Source organism: Scatophagus argus, chromosome 8 (genome assembly GCF_020382885.2).
Source record: "Scatophagus argus isolate fScaArg1 chromosome 8, fScaArg1.pri, whole genome shotgun sequence".
In the NCBI taxonomy this organism is placed as follows: Eukaryota; Metazoa; Chordata; class Actinopteri; family Scatophagidae; genus Scatophagus; species Scatophagus argus.
This window is the reverse complement of record NC_058500.1, coordinates 9,114,391-9,133,303: the sequence shown is the minus strand read 5'-3', so window position 1 is coordinate 9,133,303 and position 18,913 is coordinate 9,114,391. Positions and strand designations below refer to the sequence as shown.

At 38.6% G+C, this 18,913-nt stretch overlaps 2 protein-coding genes across 8 annotated transcripts; one reads left to right on the top strand and one right to left on the bottom strand.

Moving 5' to 3' along the window:
* Positions 1 to 5,747: 5,747 nt before the first annotated feature.
* On the top strand, positions 5,748 to 9,921 carry LOC124063806 (fibromodulin-like). The gene is made up of 2 exons (XM_046397841.1): positions 5,748 to 6,639; positions 8,022 to 9,921. Exons 1-2 carry the CDS (start codon positions 5,751 to 5,753, stop codon positions 8,171 to 8,173), a joined length of 1,041 nt encoding a protein of 346 aa, XP_046253797.1. The 5' UTR covers positions 5,748 to 5,750; the 3' UTR covers positions 8,174 to 9,921.
* A 123-nt stretch (positions 9,922 to 10,044) lies between these two features.
* csf1b (colony stimulating factor 1b (macrophage)) lies at positions 10,045 to 18,573 on the bottom strand. 7 transcript variants are annotated; one of them, XR_006844157.1, is made up of 9 exons: positions 18,347 to 18,573; positions 14,588 to 14,707; positions 14,425 to 14,487; positions 14,150 to 14,320; positions 13,787 to 13,988; positions 13,553 to 13,691; positions 10,801 to 10,844; positions 10,670 to 10,707; positions 10,045 to 10,516 (listed from the first exon to the last, which is right to left on the bottom strand). XR_006844157.1 is itself a non-coding variant. In XM_046397836.1 (9 exons), exons 1-8 carry the CDS (start codon positions 18,386 to 18,388, stop codon positions 10,671 to 10,673), a joined length of 822 nt encoding a protein of 273 aa, XP_046253792.1. In that variant the 5' UTR covers positions 18,389 to 18,573; the 3' UTR covers positions 10,045 to 10,516; position 10,670. The 7 variants fall into 7 exon arrangements, 5 of the variants coding, with proteins under 5 accessions (XP_046253792.1, XP_046253793.1, XP_046253794.1 ...); XR_006844158.1 differs by having other exon boundaries at positions 10,670 to 10,704; XM_046397836.1 differs by having other exon boundaries at positions 13,553 to 13,695.
* Positions 18,574 to 18,913: the final 340 nt, after the last annotated feature.

The following is an 18,913-nucleotide window of genomic DNA, read 5'->3' as shown; positions in this document are numbered from 1 at the left end:
ATGGTTTTAATGTTACTTTTTCCAGCTGTAGTTGATTTTCATTCATGGCTCTTTACTGTACCTGAAGAACTGAGTGGCAGTTTATTGTGAAATTTGTAGTATCTTAATCACTTGTTTTGCACAAAACGCTGAGGAGTTCTATACTGACTTGATGGTCTCAGCATGAGAATATGTTATGTGAAGTCTGAAATGTGAAATATGTGAATATTAGTAATACATAGTCCTCAGACAGCCTCCTGCTTTTGCTGCCACATTTCTTCATTAAGTAGTAAAAGAGCTCACGCTGTACTCCTGTCTATTGTACTGTTTGCTTTCACAGAAAGAAGTAATGGGATTGTTATTTCTCTAGAAAGTGTAAGTTACAATCCCTTAGGATTTCAGTTTCGGTTGATTTGGCTCACTTGTGCCCCTTGGTGATGACAGCACAAACTCTTCCTGTTCAGGCTGCAGCCAAATGACACACACACACACCTGAACTGTTGTTTTGTAGTCACATCTTTGATTGTTTTGAATGATGGTGGCCAGTGCTGATCATACTTACAAAAACACTTTGTTTCCTGTGAGTGCTTGTCAGTCATCAGTGTCTTGTCAGCTGAATGTGAAGCAGCAACAGTAGAGAATGTTTAGTGTGCAGTAGCATTAATTCATTAAATCACTAAAATTACTGGTGCTCAAATAGTTAGTCAATTAATCAATCATCAGGAAATTACCCTTTTTTTAATAATCGATTAATTGTTTCACACCAACAGCAGAGCAAGCAGAGAAAACTACATTTCTCTCATTTCAGCTGCTCAAATGTGAAGATTTCCTGTTGTCTTTTAATGGTATTTAACTGCATATTTTTTGGCTTTGTTTGTTATTTAGACATGACAAGCAATCTGAATGATAGCATTTTCACTACTTTCTAACATACCTTCTTGTGATCTTCTGAAATTCCAAGCAGATGGTGGTTACATAAAAGTGAAAACAAGTAAAACAGTGTGCAGACTAACAATAAACCGGCATGTTTGAATCGATATCAAACAGAACCAGGCTACACACAGGCATGTTACTATGCCTCTCTCTTGTGCAAAAGTGACTGTGGGCCGCACTACTTGAAGCTTGCTGTTAGCCTAGCTAATGTGAGTTTCTTTGAGGCCTGCTAGTCAAGAGTAATCAAATCAAAGGTGTAATCCAGTTGCAGCCAATCACAGGACACAGTTGTGCAACATAAAGACGTTGCAAATTCAGATCAGAGCCAATGAGTCTCAGATGTTTCAAAGTGCTGCAGAAATATGTACCTTATTATATATCATCTCTCACACATGCTACCCTGATTTGCAGGCTGTCATGGAGGCCATAGAAAAATTCAAAAGGTCCACAGGCAACTCCAAGACCACAAGTTGAATAGGCCTGCACTAGAAGATGTGTCTTTGATGCTTATGGATTTTTACTTTGTTGTCACATTGAATTGTGTGAGTTCCTATGAGACGTATGTCACCGTATCCAGTCTTTCTCTGAGTTAACATAAAATCATCTGGTGTTCTCGGCCCTTAAGAAAGTGATTATATTGTTGTGGCTTATAAGGATTAAATCCTGTGAATTCGTTGGGTTAGTATATATGCTACTTTAATCAGATGGGGTTTTCCATAATATGTCTTCTATGACGAATTATGAAGGGCATGAAATGCGAAACATTTTATTCCCTTTCATGACATGCTATTTTTCCAGTTTCACATTTCATGCCCTTTCTTAAAAGAGCATAAAGCGTTTCACATTTCAGGCTTTTTCATGAAATGGTATTTCTCCAGTCCAATTTAAATAATTTCTTTCAACACTGGCAGTGCCAGAGGTTCCGGTACAGATAAATGAGACATATCCTGTGACATGTGGTCTCTGGGTGTCATTATATCCTGTAAGTCAATCAGCATGATGTTGTTTTCTACTATTTTCACATTGCAGTCATGCATGGTTGGTCTCTCCAAATTATTAATCCTTAGAGTTAGTGGATATGCTCCCTTTTTCTCACATCACGGTTTGGCAATATCCCAGAAATGAAAAGGAGGATTTTAATGAACCATATGATTTCCCTAAACCAGAGTGGTCTGAGGTGTCTGAGGCAGGTGAGATCATTGAAATGAGTGCTTTATCACACTGCAAATTAATCATGTTAATGCTCCTTTATTTTAAGTTTTACTCTCTGTAAATGTTCATTCACTTGCAATAAGTCTAATAGACTTTGTCTGACAGAATTTGTCAGTTACTAGCACATTATAAATACTATAAGAAGAAAAGCCTTTTTCTCTTTGTAACTGCTATAACGATGTTTATTCTGTGGCTTCAGTGGCAAAGCAGTGACTGTTAAATGTTTGTCCTCTTCATGCATTAAATGATAGTCTTCTTTATACCTTAGTATGCATTGCAGAGGCAATCTGATCTCATACTTTTTTTATTTCACTTCCATGTAAATGCTGTTACAAGAATTGAGACTGATAACATTAGGAAGCAAAAACTGTCCCAGAAAATTGCAGCTACTGCAATGACTGTTAAATATACATCTCGTATTACTGAGAGACACAGATGAGCATTTAACAATGATGCTAATGATTAGGATTATAATGATGATGATGATTTCCCATTTCAGCCAAACAGCTGATCTGCCACTTGCTGAAAACTGAGCCCACCCAGAGAATGAGCATCACTGAGTTCATAAACCATCCCTGTATCAATGAAAGCAGCTCGCTGTAGGCTTGAATCTGTTTGAGCGAACACCGGTTTTGGAAGATGTCTGTGAGATTTAGCGAACCACACGTCCATATTCCCGCACCACTGCAGCCGTCAGTCGAGGTCCTACAAACGCCTCCTCACAGCAGCCACATGCTACAAGAAGAATAAGATGTCTGGGAGAAGGTTAATGTAAGTGTTGGTGCTGTTCATGCGTCATTTTGTTGCTGCTTCTTTAGACACACAGAAAAGGCTTTGTTTCAAAGGATTTGTCTCAGTTTGAAAATCAGGAATAGGTTGAGCATGGGTTTGTTTTGGACCATGTGGCTTATTTTTTTTAATGCTTTGTGTTAATATTTTATGCTTTTATGCATACCTGATTTTGTCACTGCAAAACAAAATCCATTCAATATTAACCTCAAAGTGGATGTCCCTGTTATGCATATTGTTTTCATATACTGTATTGTATTTGTATTTGAAGTTTTTTAGCAGTTTGTATTTCTTTCTGTTAGTCTGCTTATTTTAAAACTTAAAATGCAGTTAAGCATTTTGGTAAATGTGCTTTAAGGACTTTTGAACTCATATTCAGTGAGTCATTTGAGTGAGCCTTGTTGACGTTGACTTACAAACTGTCTTTAGGCTGTTTCTGTCTCTAAAGTGCTGAAAACCATTTAGGCAAACTTATTGTCTTGAGGCTGTTGTAAATGGAAATTTTCTTACAGCACTATGGATAGTGCTGTTTCTAAAACTTACTTACCATGTGAAGCAATAATCATACTTGCTGTGCCTATGAGAGTGGTGACAATTGCATTTGACTGAGGACACTGTGCTGCTAACTAGACTCACTGGAATTCATGTTTGTGTAGCATTAATTTCCCCCAACGCAATAATATAAAACTAGTGCATGAAGTCTGAAAACTGAATGGCAGCAAATATGTAGACCAAGGCAATAAAAAGGTCATATACAGTGTAAATTGCTGAACAACTACTGACAACTCAATCAATAGTTTCTTCTTTCTTTCTGATAGCGATATGGCTAAAAATTCGGACCTCCGTCTAACATCTGGTATAGGAAACGACCAGTAGGACATTTGTAGCCTTAATTAGGTGCCAGTTACAGTCCTTTAGACTGGCTACATGACACACATTACACTCACCTCTCTTTGACCTTCTCGTTGTGCTCTTCCAAGAATTCCTATGCAGAAAATACACAGATGTGTTTTAAATTAGTATATTTTATTTTCTTTACATTCCACCCCATCTGTAATTTCAAGTGAAATCCATTCATACCAAAGAATGGCTTCGACTTGACCTTGTGACATACCTCAAGATCATAGATCAGCTCCAGACCGTACTGTATTGTTTATTGTCTGCTGTCATATAATTTGGATTTAGCCTTTCAGGCTTCCAAGCTGTCCTTGGAGCCTTGAATAAATGAGGTCCACACCAAATGTTTTAAACATGAAGTTCTAATTACAAGATAATATTTTCAGCTCTTCCATCCTGTTTTAATTCAGATGTTCTTTGTGGTACATTCAGACACACAGAAAGTAAAGCTTTGTCTTGCCAGACACAAAATAGTAACGTCTGTTATAGTATAAAGTGAATTACAGGGAGATTTGGACGTTGTTTGATCAAAACTGAATGATAAATCCAACAGAATCAAATGACATTGTATCCTGGAAACATTTGTAATGACATTTGTAATGTTGACTGCGTAGTTGTAAAAGAATGAAAGGCATTGCTACTTAAATATAAGATAATATAACATCACTTGGGTAAAAAACAGTATTTAATGTTTACATATTTGGTTTTAGTTTCAGACTAAAAGCTGTTTTTGATCAAAGAATGTTGTGTTGTAACTAAAAATCTGCTAAGTCCTTTGCACTAAAGGTTGCCATCTGTGTATCCTCAGGTTCCTTATCCTCTCAAAGGGAATGTAATTGTTTGACGATTAAGGTCTATTATTTGCTGAACACATCCATTTTCAAATCAGCACCCTGCCTTTTTCTTCCTCAAAGGGGCCAGGGAAGCAGATTGGGAGGGAGAGGTATAAACGTAGTTCCCGACATTCTGTCTCCAATTTTCCTGCTCCAATGGAAGACATGAGTGAAAGGCCTGTTCTGAAGACAATCTGCAGGATGATAATGGTGGTCTTCGGTCTGCAGATGCCAGCACAAAAACATATGTTTACTTTCTCCACACCTTGAACACTGTAATTCACAAAAGTAACACGTACCTGAAGCAGGTAGGAACAAAGAAAGAAAAAAAAATGTTTAAGGAGGATGAATGAGGACGAATAACAGGGTTTGTCATAAGTTGTAGGTATCAAACCATGCAGTGTGTAATGGACAAAAACATGTTGCAACATAAAGAGTTAGGTTTTAAACTTTTACAAAGTTGTGTCATTTTATCTGTGAAGAAACACATCTACCTTTACAGCGACTTGTCTGGTTCATTAAATGTTCTATACCATAGCCCCCCGAATCTCTCCACACCCGTAAACTGGAAGCCAGACTTTGAGTGGCTGCACTAATGACAAGGCATAACACGGTAAGGGTAAACAAGGTTGTTAAAAAGCAGATGTCTGGACGGGTTCACAGATGGGATTGATATTGACATGGCTGGAGGAGATATGTTATATTACAGGTTTTACGCGCAAGTGGAAAAATCTATGTGTTCCAATGAGACTGGTGGCAGGGACTGCAGTTGCATACAGGAGGTTGGGTGGGGGGTAGTAGGAGTATTTACTCTATAGTAACAACAATTTCCACTCAGTCTGTGAAAGATACAGGCGACGTGAACAAGGACGGAAGCATCGTCTCGATCAAGCAACTGGTAGGTACAGGTTACCTGCCCATTTAAAAAGTGGAGCAGAGAGAATTAATTAGATCTGTCTTACTCAACCATGATAATTCATTATTCACTGCAAAAAACTTTTATTATCAGTATATTACAGATTTGGGGTTGGGTTATTAGGTAACCATGTGATTTCATGTCAGCTTTAAATTATATTTTTTCTGTCTCTGGCTTTTCCATCAGTCATCATGGGGACAGTGGCACTCTTCTTCTTAATGGGACTAGTGGATATGAGCATCGGCCAACGTTACAGTCAGTTCCAGTGGCTGTCCCAACTGCGTGGGCGGCAGCGGCATGCCAGCTGGCATGCCGAGGATGTGGACTGCCCCCTGGAGTGCGACTGCCCTTCAGCCTACCCCACAGCTATGTACTGTCACAGCCGCAACCTTCAGCATGTTCCCTACGTCCCCTCACATATTAAGTATGTCTACCTGCAGCGTAACCAGATCACAGGCATTCAGGATGGGGTGTTTGACAACGCTACTAACTTGGTCTGGGTTGTACTGTTTCACAACCGGCTCAGCTCAGACAAGATTGGCAAGAACGTATTCAGCAAGCTCAAGAACCTGGACCGGCTCTTCTTAGATCACAACGAGCTTACACGCGTGCCTCCAAACTTACCAAAGTCTATCACGGACCTGCGACTTGGTCACAACAAGATCTCAAAAATCCTCTCCAATTCATTCGAGGGGATGGCCAACCTCACCACCCTCCAGCTCCACGCAAATGTCATTGAGGACATTGGAGGTGTGTTCAAGGGACTGAAGTCACTGACCATGCTGGATATGAGGAAAAACAGGCTGAGGAAAATCCCTGACAACCTCCCTGAGAGGCTGCAGCAGCTCTACTTGGAGTTTAATAACATAGAAAGTGTGCCGTTGGGCTTCCTCACCATGTATCCCAAACTGCAGTTTGTCCGGTTGGCTCATAACAAGCTGACAGATAAAGGACTTCCTTCCAATGTCTTCAATATCAGCACGCTGGTTGAGCTTGACCTTTCTTTCAATAAACTGGAGAAAATCCCTGTTGTCAATCGGAACCTGGAGAACCTTTATTTGCAAGCCAATAAGATCAAAGGTATGGACACTTCTGTTACCTAGCATTTTTGGTCAAAGTTAAGTAGTAGTAGTAGTTTTTTTTTTTTTGATATATAAAATTCCATTGGAAATATAAAAGCAATGTAAACTACACCACTAAGAACTGTAATGTGATTATGATGTGATGTGATTAACATCATATCTTTTTAACAATTAATTTTATATCGAAACCACCCTTGAACTGTGTAAAAGGTGATTTATCAAAAATTGTAGTCGAGAACCTGTCAGTGAATTTTGAAGTTCCATAGGGTGTTATCAGGGAGTGTGGACCAAATTGCAATTGGACAGATCTGCAGCCAGAGTATCAGTGTAACACAGCACTGAGTGACAGAAAAATACAAGACAGACAGACAGCAGTGTGCAGAGAGGAACTTTGATGGTCTAGCATCCATATGTCTGTGAACATTCAGAATCAGAATCAGGAGCCTTTATTGTCAATGTACAACGAATACAAGGAAATTGTAACGGCCTTGGAGTGGTGTTATTCCAAATCTACATTTAAGTATGTAAAAGACAAGACAAGACAAGACAACTTAGACAAGTCAGGACAACTTCCCATTTTTACACACAAAGGGCTTTACATAACATCATAGCAACATCCTCTGCCCTCTGCTTCAATATTTTGCTCTCTAAATGACTCAAAGATACACAAGTTTTGAAATAGTCCAGTTGATTGTCTCATTTGGCAGCAGCTTAACCGCTCAGATTGTTAGTGTCTGACAACATTAGACCACCCTGTTAAAGAGTAAGATTTTTGTTTCACCAGAAGCAGCTGTTAGATCGCTCTCCTTGTGTCACCAGACTCCACTGATAAAGTCAGTAATTTTATCTCGTAGATCACAGTGAAATACACTTCAATTTGATACTTGAATTTGACAGAAGCAAAATAAAACTCTCCAAAACCATCTTGGTTAGTCTTTCTGCTGTTGCAATAATAATCAACTGCGGTTTGGATGAAATAAACCTTTAACGTGACTAAAAAATGACTTGCCTGTAAAAATATTCTGCCTCTACAAACTGTTTTCTTTATCTTTGTTTTATTTATTTTCTTTGATGCATGACTTCCCTCTTGAAGCCATACGTTTGGTTGTTTATCAGACTCAGCCCATATTAGATAAACTTGTCTGAAAAGGAGAACTATCAGATACAATCTGTCAGAGAAAAACAGAGCTCGTAGACTGGTCCCTAGGCTTGGGTGTAATAAAATAAAGCTAGACCATATTTAAATGATGTGATATCGTTACTTTTATCGGTACTTACTATTTTAACCAGAGTAGCTGTAATATAATAATATCAGGACCAATTCTGGCCTTAGACATAGACATCAATACTACCTTCATATTTCTTTATTTTGTCTTTCAGAGTTCTCCCTAAGAAGTTTTTGCAGTGCAGTCGACATGACAAACTTCTCCAAGCTGAGAATGCTGCGTTTGGATGCCAATGGAATCAGCGCCAAAGACATTCCCGCTGAAGCTGCCTACTGTTTGCGGCATGTTGCCTTTGTTGATGTGTAGCTCTTCCTGATTTCTCCTGTGGATTTGTCCCAACTCATCTATAGTTTTGCTCGGGCTGTAGCACCCCAACCTTTTTTCAAATAATATGTGGTTAAACTGTTATGAAAGCTGCTTTTACTATTCCAAATGATCAGTTTCAGTTAGTCAACAGGAAATTCCATAGTTGTACAATCACATATCCAGATTACAAGCATGTGCATCACAGAAAACGACACCCTTTCAACAAATTGAACTGATGAGTAGCTGTAGTATTCTGGCTAAAATTATAATCTAAAGTGTAAATAAGCTGTAGTTGATGACAGCAAGTTCAGCTGGTGTCATGTTTGACAAAGTGTAACCTGTAAAAATCTGAAAAAAATCATCAGTGTGAGACTTAGTTTGGATCTTTGCCTCCACCATGTGGCACGAGGTGATAGAACAGCAAACTAAGCAGTAATCATTGTCATTAATAATATCTGGCAAAAGTCACTTTGACATCAATGATGTACATGGAATAATGATTTTACTGTTTGAGCTGTTGCATCGACAGAATACTTTTACTGTGAAGACTTCATAATTTTCCCGTCAACATTTAAAGTTATTTGATCAAGTGTTTGTGATTTCAACAGACGAAAAACACGCATTTCCCCTCAAATGAGCTCAATTATACAAAGATAATCATATACTGAATTTAAGACTGATAAAACTATCAGTTACGTATACATATATTTGTTTGTTTAAATCAGCAACTGTTTTGGTAACTTAAACACATTCACTTTTTAAAAGGGCCATCATTTCTCAGCCAATGTGTATGAAAGTGTATAGCACAGACAAATGTATTCTTGACAGATGGAATCAGTCAGCCAATGTCAGCATACAGTTTGTATCCACTCAGCCAGAAAACTATGAGTTGAACATTACTGTGTCAAGTTAGTCTTTTATGTCTGAGTCCACCACTTTGTAACTATTCCTACTATGTTGACAGTGATTTTTAGCAACAACATGCTGTTTTCCCCCTAATCTGGAGGTAAAAGAGGCAGAGTGAGTGGGAGAGGGAAAAAGGGCAGCAGCTCGCTTGACAGTTCTGACTGGTCTTAGGCAGTTCCCTCTTATTTATTGTTGAAGACAGCTTGCCTTTTCATCTTCCACAGCTGCCTTTAATCCACTGCAGAAAGGCACTAAATAGAATTAGAAGAATACTTTCCTTGTTTTGTAATGCAGTGTCTTGGTATGAAAATGGATTACTGCCTTCTCAACAGTGGTTGGCACACTGATAAACAGTAGCCTGTGAAATTAAGTGTTATAGATCATGTTATATTGCAGGCCGCAAGCGACTCTGTGTAGTCTCTGGGACTGGGCTGTTTTTTTCTTTTTCTTTTCTGTTTCCTATACTGACTCTTCATAAAACAAAACAGAGGCCAGAGTACATGAACTGAAACACATGTGGGAACCTTTTGACAGGAATAAAGATGTGGTCCCCTCTGCAATGGACACATCAATGTTTCGCTTTGTTGGGAATTGTTCTCAGAGTCAGACATTATACATCACTGAGAAAACACGAGTGAAAGTCTTGATAATATTAAGGACACACACACACTCTCCCTTTCTGAGTGTTATTCAGATATGTAGCTACTACCAGGCTGTGATGATTAAACATCATGCATGCATATGAGTAAACTGTAGTACCACATTATTCCCGCCTAATCTTATTCTGCAGATTACATTTTGAAACTATTTACACTGTTTTGTAATAAAACTGAATGGACAAATCTTTGGTCATAATGTTAAGAAGCTGCTTGAAGACGTTTTGACAAGGAAAATGGTATTTTTGGCTACTCCAGGTATTAAGTCAAACAAAATGAGAGCTATAAAGTGCCCTAAATTTTGTCCTTAACTATTCGCTAGATGTTATTTCACTGGGCTTAGCAAATAAATGCACTGAAGCTGGACAGGTGGAGACGATTGTATTTTGGATATGGTATTGATGGAGTTTTTATTATCAATACAGAGACTGAATAGAATCAAACTAATAAATAATTTGTGTTTGGCAAACAACATTACAAACAATTGATTAAGTGGTAGCAAAAGATTGACACATTATTCAACATACATATCTAGTGTAAAAATAAAACTTTAAGTGAACTTAAAAAGATATTTGCAATAGATAATGCATACACATAATATACATAGCATATTATTCCAAATATGGTCCATCTTTGCTTCCAGTCAAAGCCAAGCTTCTGATTAAATAGGTGACTATGATACATTACACACACAATACTGATATGAAAACATTCACGATGGATAAAATGTACAGCTTCACATATGCTTCGTCTGCTTCCGCAGTGATATCTTCTTTAATTCCTGAGGAGAGAGAACAATACTGAAGGAAAAGCCTTTTTTTGCTGCACCGCAGTCATACTTCACATCAAGGCTAACACAGGTGTTTGTTTAAGACATTTGATCTGTTCCAACTCCAGCGGTTCAAAAAACTGAAGAGGTCAAAAGGATACTCACATTATTGATGCTCCAGCTCTACTTCACGCAGGCTCCTGCTTTAATCCAGATGACAAAAGTATGCATTAGGGTGAACAAACATGGAGACATTGTTGGTCATTTTTCACTTCTCAGTGAGTTGTAGTGCTTACCTTGAGCTTGTATATGATCTTGACCTGTGTGGGTTATGAGTTTTCTGTTTGGAAAAGAAAAGATTATGAAATAAATCCACATCATTTCAAATAAATTCAACAGAGGTCATATAGTAGAGGGTAAAGACTGAGACATATTTTGGCATGTATCAGAGTTGAAACATACTTGACAAGGTAACAGAAGGTGTGTAATGCTGAAAGAACATTTTTAGGGGTTTTGTGATATATCATGAAAAGCTATCATTGTTGGAATTGATTCTAACTGCTGTGATTCCAACAGCCTCCATCTCTCCTTGATTGGGCGAACTTGTTAAACCTGTTAAGAGCCACCCTTCAAATGTACAGCAGCTGAGCATCAAAAAACACATTTTCAATAGGGAATCTCTTTTAAGTCCCTGGCTCTTAAAAGAGCAGGAACAAAGCAAAGCTAAATTCTGTTTGTTTTTTTGTTGTTTGTTTGTTTGTTTTTTTTGGGGGGGGTTTGACTGGCAGGTCCTCACCCAAAGTTGGTTACAGGTCAGATTCAAAAGGATCCCGGTCAAAATCAATCTATGTTTTGACGTTTTTTGGTCTGGATTTTCAGTTAGTCTGCTTCCCACTGTGTGGAAACTGTGCAGCAGTGATGGGAATTCCAGGTCGTTTAAAAAAGCTTGTGTGTCAAAGACAGTTCACAGATTTACATTCATGTTATAACTGTAAAGTCTCACAGGGCTCAGCTTGATGCAATCTAAACACTAAAAACCTGGAATATGCATGACCATCTATCACTGCACATGCACTGAGTGAAGATAAATGCTGCTTTGTCTGACTTTGTAAGATTTCTTTTTGCACGTATTAGCTGCTGCTTCATATTGCAATTACACAGCTTATTCAGCTGATAGCTATTATTATAGTTTACTAAGGCAGGCTTTACGGCAAAAAACTAAAGGCAGCAGCAAGTTTTGAAATGATTTCCAGAAGGTTGCCCACTTTCTCATGGAGCATTTTAATGCTTAGCATCCTCTTGTGGCTTCACATTCCTACTGAGCACATTGGATGTTGTCAGTTAAAGTCTGAGAGAATTCAGCAGCAGTTGAAAGGATGATATTTCCACACACACACACACACACCGTGGCAAAAAACCAGGAAAGACAGGAAACAGAGTGAGCGCAAGACACAAGTTAAAGTTACAGAAGAAATTACTGTCAGCAGGCCAAGAATGGTATTCCACTCATATTTCGATCACCCCCTATATATATATTTGTGAATTTAAACACGCAGCACCCTCTTATTCTGCTGCTGACATCATGTCACTTTATGCAGTCATTTTAATTAGGGCTATAAACAAGTAATACTTCCTTAAAGCTGTCTCGTCTTGTTATTTTGTTTTTTTTTTAAATTTTTCTTGTTATCCAGTCAAGATCAGTTCATGACAGGAAGCAGATGCAGCTCTCTACCTTCCTCGTGTAAATAATCCAACAACAAAATTTGTCCAAAACCCTGAGACTCACTGATGTCCAGAGTTGCCTCTCTATCTGGTGCATATTCCAAGTTTGTCTACCGATCACTGGTTGGTCTTTCACTGATTGCCGGCCAGTGGAAAACTTAAATGTCCATCTAGAGTCTGATTTAAGCCATAATCATCAAGGAATGTATTCAGAATGGAGAATGTATAATGTTATTAGCCGAATAAACAGCATTATACTGAGAAGAATCAGCTCTAATGTGATTTAATGCTGAAGGTCACTAACTTAATCATCCAGTTCTGGTGTAGTATGACAATGAAAACCCATCTCCTGCCTTCCTTGTGATCAAAATCATCCTTGCATTCCACATAGCACACATATGTGAAAGAACTAAGCACAACTTTGCACGTGCAGTTTGCATGTTCATGCAGGTACTAAATTCACATCTCACACCAAACACATGCTGATCAAAGCTCTGGCCTCAGAATCAGAGTTAGACAGAGTCCCCAGCACTTTACTGTGGCTGTTCAATGCCCCTACATATATATGTCTGTGCCTGATGTAGAGCATACTTTTCTCTACAAGAATCAATAAAACATAGCTTACCAGTTCCTTAACCTCACAAAGTAAACACTAATTACAAACTCTTCTTTGTTCACCATTAACTTTTACACTATTCTGAAATGCTTTTGCTCCTCTCCTTCAACGCACTCATGTGTCTCTTTTGTAAGCAGCCCTTTAAGGACATTAGTGCTTTCTAGAAAATCTGTGTTTTTACCAGCAATAAACTGCACCTGGTGCTGTTTCAGGGCCCTTACTTTATTGTGTTCTTAAGCTCTTAATACTTTTTGGCGGCACTGTGTTTTTAATAAGCCATTAAGGCACTGCAACTCCTGCGGGGTTAATCCTGTTAAACAATTTAAAGTTGTTTAAATCTTTCGTTATGTCACATTTTAGGAATAAATAATATTATGTGTAGATGATGAAGACAGAACATGAAGACGACTGCAGATCTGAACTGCACATTGCATTATCTGAAATAATAGCTAATAGCTGGTGCCCAAAAGCATTTGCAGACTGCAGTTCATGTGCTGCTGCAAAATAGTACTTCTGTTCTAAGTAGCAAGTCCAGCCTCCTGCTTGTTTTGTTATGCTCAGTAATTACCCGGAAGGGAGAGCTGGTCCTTCTGGCCTGGAGAGCACAGACAAATGCTGCCAAGTTTTGTTTTATTACAATATGACTGGAATGCATGGCTAGACTCTATCAGGGTACATGGGATTTAGGAACAAAGCGGAAGCACTGATACCTTTTGTGTAATGAGACAGTAGAGAGTAATTATCAACAGCAGTCCTCCGCAGACAGAGGCGATGATGATGATGAAGCTGAACTTGTACATGTCTTTGACTGGACTTCTGTGTGAGGCCTTTGCTGAGTTCCTAACATAACTTTCTGTAGAAAAAGACACATAATCTCGAATGCCAGTGTATTCAGACAGTGGCACAGGTTATCACAAAGATTTCCATAGAATAGATACTCTCACCTGTAAAATCTTGCAAGGATGACTCTGTGGATAGCTCTGTGGTAGAGCCAAAGGTTTCTATGTACTCATGCTGGCATCTCCAGTTGATGGGTACATCGCTCATCGTCACCAACTCCCAGTAAACAGACAGCACCTCTGAAACCCTCTGCAGTGCCTCAGAAGGAGACCCTCTGTAGAGTATTTCAAAACTCTCTGGCTTGTCCTGTGGCAAATGCCAACAAACATAGCTTAAATATTTTCACAAGTATTGCAGATTTATCTCCTCATGCTGGGCAGTTGCTCACATCATATTTACTTTCCATGTTTTATTCATTTTATAGAAAATTCAGTCCATCGGTCCTGACAAACATGCTACAAACTCACCTCAACCTCTTCATTAATCTGAGGCACACATTTCTGAGAGTAGATGTTGAGGATGAGCGCTCTCAGGGATTGAACGTAGCCATCATTGACTGAGCCCCGACTATATTTGAAGTGGGTGGTGAGGAGCTCGAGGATCCAGGGGAATGCGGCTTTTACAAAGCAACATTTGCTCTGTGGGATATCAGAACAAAAGGTAATAAACAAGAAAGCACAGTCCAATCAATGGAAAATTTGAATCAAAGCCTACAAGTCTCATAAAACTAATGTTACCTTACCAAACTTCTCCGTTCAATGAATGTGTAAGTTATCGAGCACCCACTTCTCAACTGGTTATCCATCTGCAGAAACCACAAAATGAAGATTTCAGCCAAGGCCTTGTGCTTTGATCAACACCTCCTTTCTAATGTTGCCGGTTTCTAAAGCTGTTTCAACACCTACCAGATGCCTGACTGTCAGCAAGTGCTCCTTTGTGATGGAGTGTCTACATGGACCAGGGACCTCAGTCATAGCTAGAGGGAAGCTCAGGAATATAAGCACGCACAGACACTTTACCTGCAACTGACACAACAATACATTATATTATCTTTATGTCAGCAATACAAGGACATGCACAAAACTCATTTGCCCTCACTGCCTGAGCTGCTGTTCTGAAGGAAAAAGTAAATAACTAATTGTATTATTTCTGCTGTTGTGGCTACATAAATATGATTAGTCCGTAATTGCTAAAGTTAGACCAAATTAAATCACTGTATCATCCAAACTTATTATTTTTGATAGATGTGCCTCCATGGAAGAGATTTGGATTCCCTGTACCCCTCTGCCATGTGACAGTGGCCAAAAATACAGGCCAGATAAAAGAAAAACAAGGGTTGATAAACTCCTGGTGCCTGTCATATGATGTGCATGCCAGTTGTATGATTATGGATTAATCTTTGTGTTATCATCTTATTTCAGTTACTGTATGGGTGTTCCTGAAATGTCTCAGCCAGCTTTTGTTTGTAGCGATGTACAAGTGCCAATAGGTAGCAGTAGCTACATTTGAATTTATCATGGAGATATAATTTAGAGCAAGTCACTGAATTTATCACAACACAGTGGACAGTAGACTTGAGTAGCATGGCACTTGGGCGATGACTTGATGTTAAAAGACAGAGTTTGGAAGAACTGGTATACAGAGGAAAATTAAGGAGAGAAAGCCTACTGTTTCTCTCCTTACTTGTAATCTACTGTTAGCTGATGAGCAGTGCACAGATAGCTCCACTGACGTACATAGTTTGCAGCTTGAGGCAAGGCTTTCAGAGTGGTTACAGTGGTACTCAGTGTGGGATAAACACAACCGAGTCTTAAGAAAGTTTATAAATAGTTAAGTGTTGGAGATCTTCTCTGCAATGACATGTTTGTGGCTAGCAAGGGTTACTACAAATATTTCTACAGCGCAATGGCCTCTTATTTCAACATCACATGTAGATGTAGGGAACATCCTATTTTCTGACTTTGGATTTTGCTTGTAAGTAAATCTGATCTGTTGTTGATCCCAGCCTTCTAGGAAACACATGGTTTCTCTCACCTGAAAAATTAGGAGGGCTTTCAATTTGAAAGAGATATAGGAACAATTTGTAGTTTGTATTAACAGTGTAATGCAGTAACTAACAGGGTCCAGAGCACTACATTTATTGCTTAGCTTCCTAAACAGGTAATCCTGTTACTTTTCCAAAGTAAAACCCAGCAGCTGTCTACTATACACTTCACTGTCTTTTCTCCTCTAAGAGCTCGCCATGTGAAACTACTTTTCTCTGACTGTTTCATTTCTCAGACTGTCTCTCATCTTGTCTCTCTGTGAGTATCTCCTGAGGTCTGAAGCCCTGCCCCCACTCTTTGCTTGTTTTTTCAAAATATGTTAATATGGAATGTGTCGCATGTTGAAATGATGCCAAATTCGACACTGCACATCCTTGTGTCCCCAGCAATGCACCTACCAAGTGTGAAATAGATTGGATGGATGATTGGAGGATATACAGAAAGAGAGAGATTCCTTGCTTTATAGTTAGATTATCATATCACGTGAGCCAATCTTAGCTTGCTAGGGAGGCAGCAGAGCTGCATTCAGACTACAGTACAAGCAGGCCAGCATGTACAGCATTATGATAGAAGAAGTAGAAGTAGAAAACCTTTATTGTCATTGTACTGTGCAAAATACAATGAAATTGAGTCCTGCTCCATTTGATGCACATAGATCCACAAACACACAGACTAGCATTTAGATTTTCATAAATATTTACAATAACTGGGCTATAGTAATAAGCAGGTGCATGAATAAATATATACGAAAGAAAACGCAAAAACTCTAATAATTATTGCACAGACTGTATGAACATCACATCATCACTTTGTGCTGGTTTAAAGTGCAAAAAAACTCTTCTTGAGTCTACTTGTTTCTGTCTTCAGTAAGAGGGCATAGAGATGTCAAGCAACCATTTCCTACATAATTGATGTGAACTATTTTCTCAGAAGCATTTGTTTTAAAAAGTTAGGCAGGTTGGAAGTAGGCTAATTACTAACTAAAAGAAAACATTTAATTCAATGATAAATGTCATCATACAGTATTATATCTGTGCCTATGAATTAATTTTCACCTTTAATATGATGTTGAAGAGTGCTTTTCTTTCTGGGAATAATCCCAAACGTTCCAATTCAGAGAGAGCTGAAGAGCCTTGTGACTGAGCAAAATAATTACAATACTTATAGTGAAATATGGGGTGGTAAAGCCCAAAAGCATGTCCATGAAATCTTATATGAAATTTTGGAAACATGTGGGTTGCTGTTTTTTCAGGTTAGAGCAACAGCTCTTAAAAATGTCTGTTCATGTCTCTGCAACAGTAAATTATATTTACATACAGCTTTTGAGGAGGGAGCTGACCCTCAAGTACTCTTCGTTTTGCTATTGTAAAATTACAAAGTGAAGAATACATTCAATCACCAACTTTCCACCACAGCAACATTAAGTGCAAATGTGGCATCCTGACCAGAGTGCAGTCAACATTTACATCTCTCTGATTCAGTTTTCCTCCTAAACAGTTAATATCTTTTCTTCATGGGAAAACATTCTATTAAAAGTATTTTACAAGGAAAATCAAACTCAAAGCAAACTTTATTGGAATTCCCTTCTAATTCAACAGTACCCATTTGAGCAATTTTTGCCTTTCCATCCAAAATATACTCTGTAATGTGCTAAAGAACGTGTGACTACACATTCTTTCCTACCCCTACACATTAGTAATGTGTTACAGTTCAACTTATTGACCAGGGTTCTGGCCAAGAATCAGGTTTCAGGTCGAGTTTGGGCAATATGCATAGCGCCTCTTTGCTGCAACACTGTGACCAGTGTTTAGCTGTGTGCAACCTCAGAAGAGCCTAATCTGGTGTTAGATTAATTTCACTTATGGTCAAATAGTGCCCTCTACCACTGAAGCTTGGTTTGGTAGAGCAGCATGCACAGACCTCTTGTCTGATGATGCCTGTTTTCAAGCACCTTCAGATGGATTTAATCCCGCTATTGAGAATTAAAAGATGGTGATGAGCATGCATTGCTCATACTGCAGTCAAAACATCTGTAGGATTTTCCTAAATGATTAGTTTCTTGATTCATTGACCTGTGCCTCAAATGCAGCTTTTGCAACAGTCAAAACAGATGCCAGAGAAACCCTGAACTGAAGCAATGAAATCGACCTCTGAGCTGCATTAACACACAAAAGACAATTCTTTCAATCCATCAGGGACAAATAGTATTCTTTTCATATTCTGTTGTCTGTTTCTCATATAACTCATGGCATTCAAAACATAAAACATAAAACGTGGTTCTTAACTTAAAACTAGATGCTACGTGTGAGCTGAAAAACTATCACGCAAGCCCTTTGACTGTTATTGGGAACCCACTCGATGAATGATGATGACAGATAATTAAATAAATGTAATCTAATTAAACTATTAATGTCAGGGGTATGTGGCAAAGGCAGGAGCACATGATGCAACTGGAACTGTCACATGATTTGTTTTCTTCACACTGTCTGCGATATCTATTTAGGTCTGCAAACCCCACAATCAAGCAAGCAACCTCATACATAACAAAAACATGCTCTCTTCTTAAAGTAAGTTTAACTGGATTATTACTGCAGTGTCTGAATAAAAGCTCTTGCCTACCTTAGCTTTGCTCTGAATCAGGGTTGACACAAGGATGGTCATCTGGTACGTGTTTGACAATGGAAAACACCAGACTCCTCTGTCACACACATTGAAGCAAAGAGATCCTTTTCATATACTCAGTTCCACTCCACAGAAAGGAATCTGCTGTTAAGTAAATTTGACACTTTGTCATGTGGTGCTGTTCTTCAGTGTATTGTCTCGTGTACGCCTCCTGCACAGAGCGAGTTCAAACAGAGACTAACTGCTTCAGCTGACAGGCAACCCTTTTAAAGACCTCCCACCTCTTCTCTGTTTGACACAGGATTATACGTCTCGGCAAAATCGTTCAAACAAATTGAGTTTTGGGTTGTAGATTGATTGGATAATGTGGTTTTGCTTAACATGTATGGTTAAGAATTTTAAAAAATGAAGAAAATGGGCTTATGGGTGCCTGAAATGGGCGCTAATAACATCTGTTCTTGTTCTTGAAATTCTATCCCTATTCTATTTATCTTGAAAGCAGCTTGCATGGAAAACAATGATCCACATATGAATGATCAGAATGTTATAAATTTAACCATGGGC

Coding starts and splice junctions, on each gene's coding strand:
- LOC124063806 (XM_046397841.1), top strand. CDS start 5,751: ATGGGGACAGTGGCACTCTTCTTCTTAATGGGACTAGTGGATATGAGC. Junction 6,640..8,021: donor GCAAGCCAATAAGATCAAAG/GTATGGACACTT, acceptor TTTGTCTTTCAG/AGTTCTCCCTAAGAAGTTTT.
- csf1b (XM_046397836.1), bottom strand. CDS start 18,388: ATGACCATCCTTGTGTCAACCCTGATTCAGAGCAAAGCTAAG. Junction 13,989..14,149: donor AGATTAATGAAGAGGTTGAG/GTGAGTTTGTAG, acceptor CATTTGCCACAG/GACAAGCCAGAGAGTTTTGA. Junction 10,845..13,552: donor ACTGTCTCATTACACAAAAG/GTATCAGTGCTT, acceptor TTTTCCAAACAG/AAAACTCATAACCCACACAG.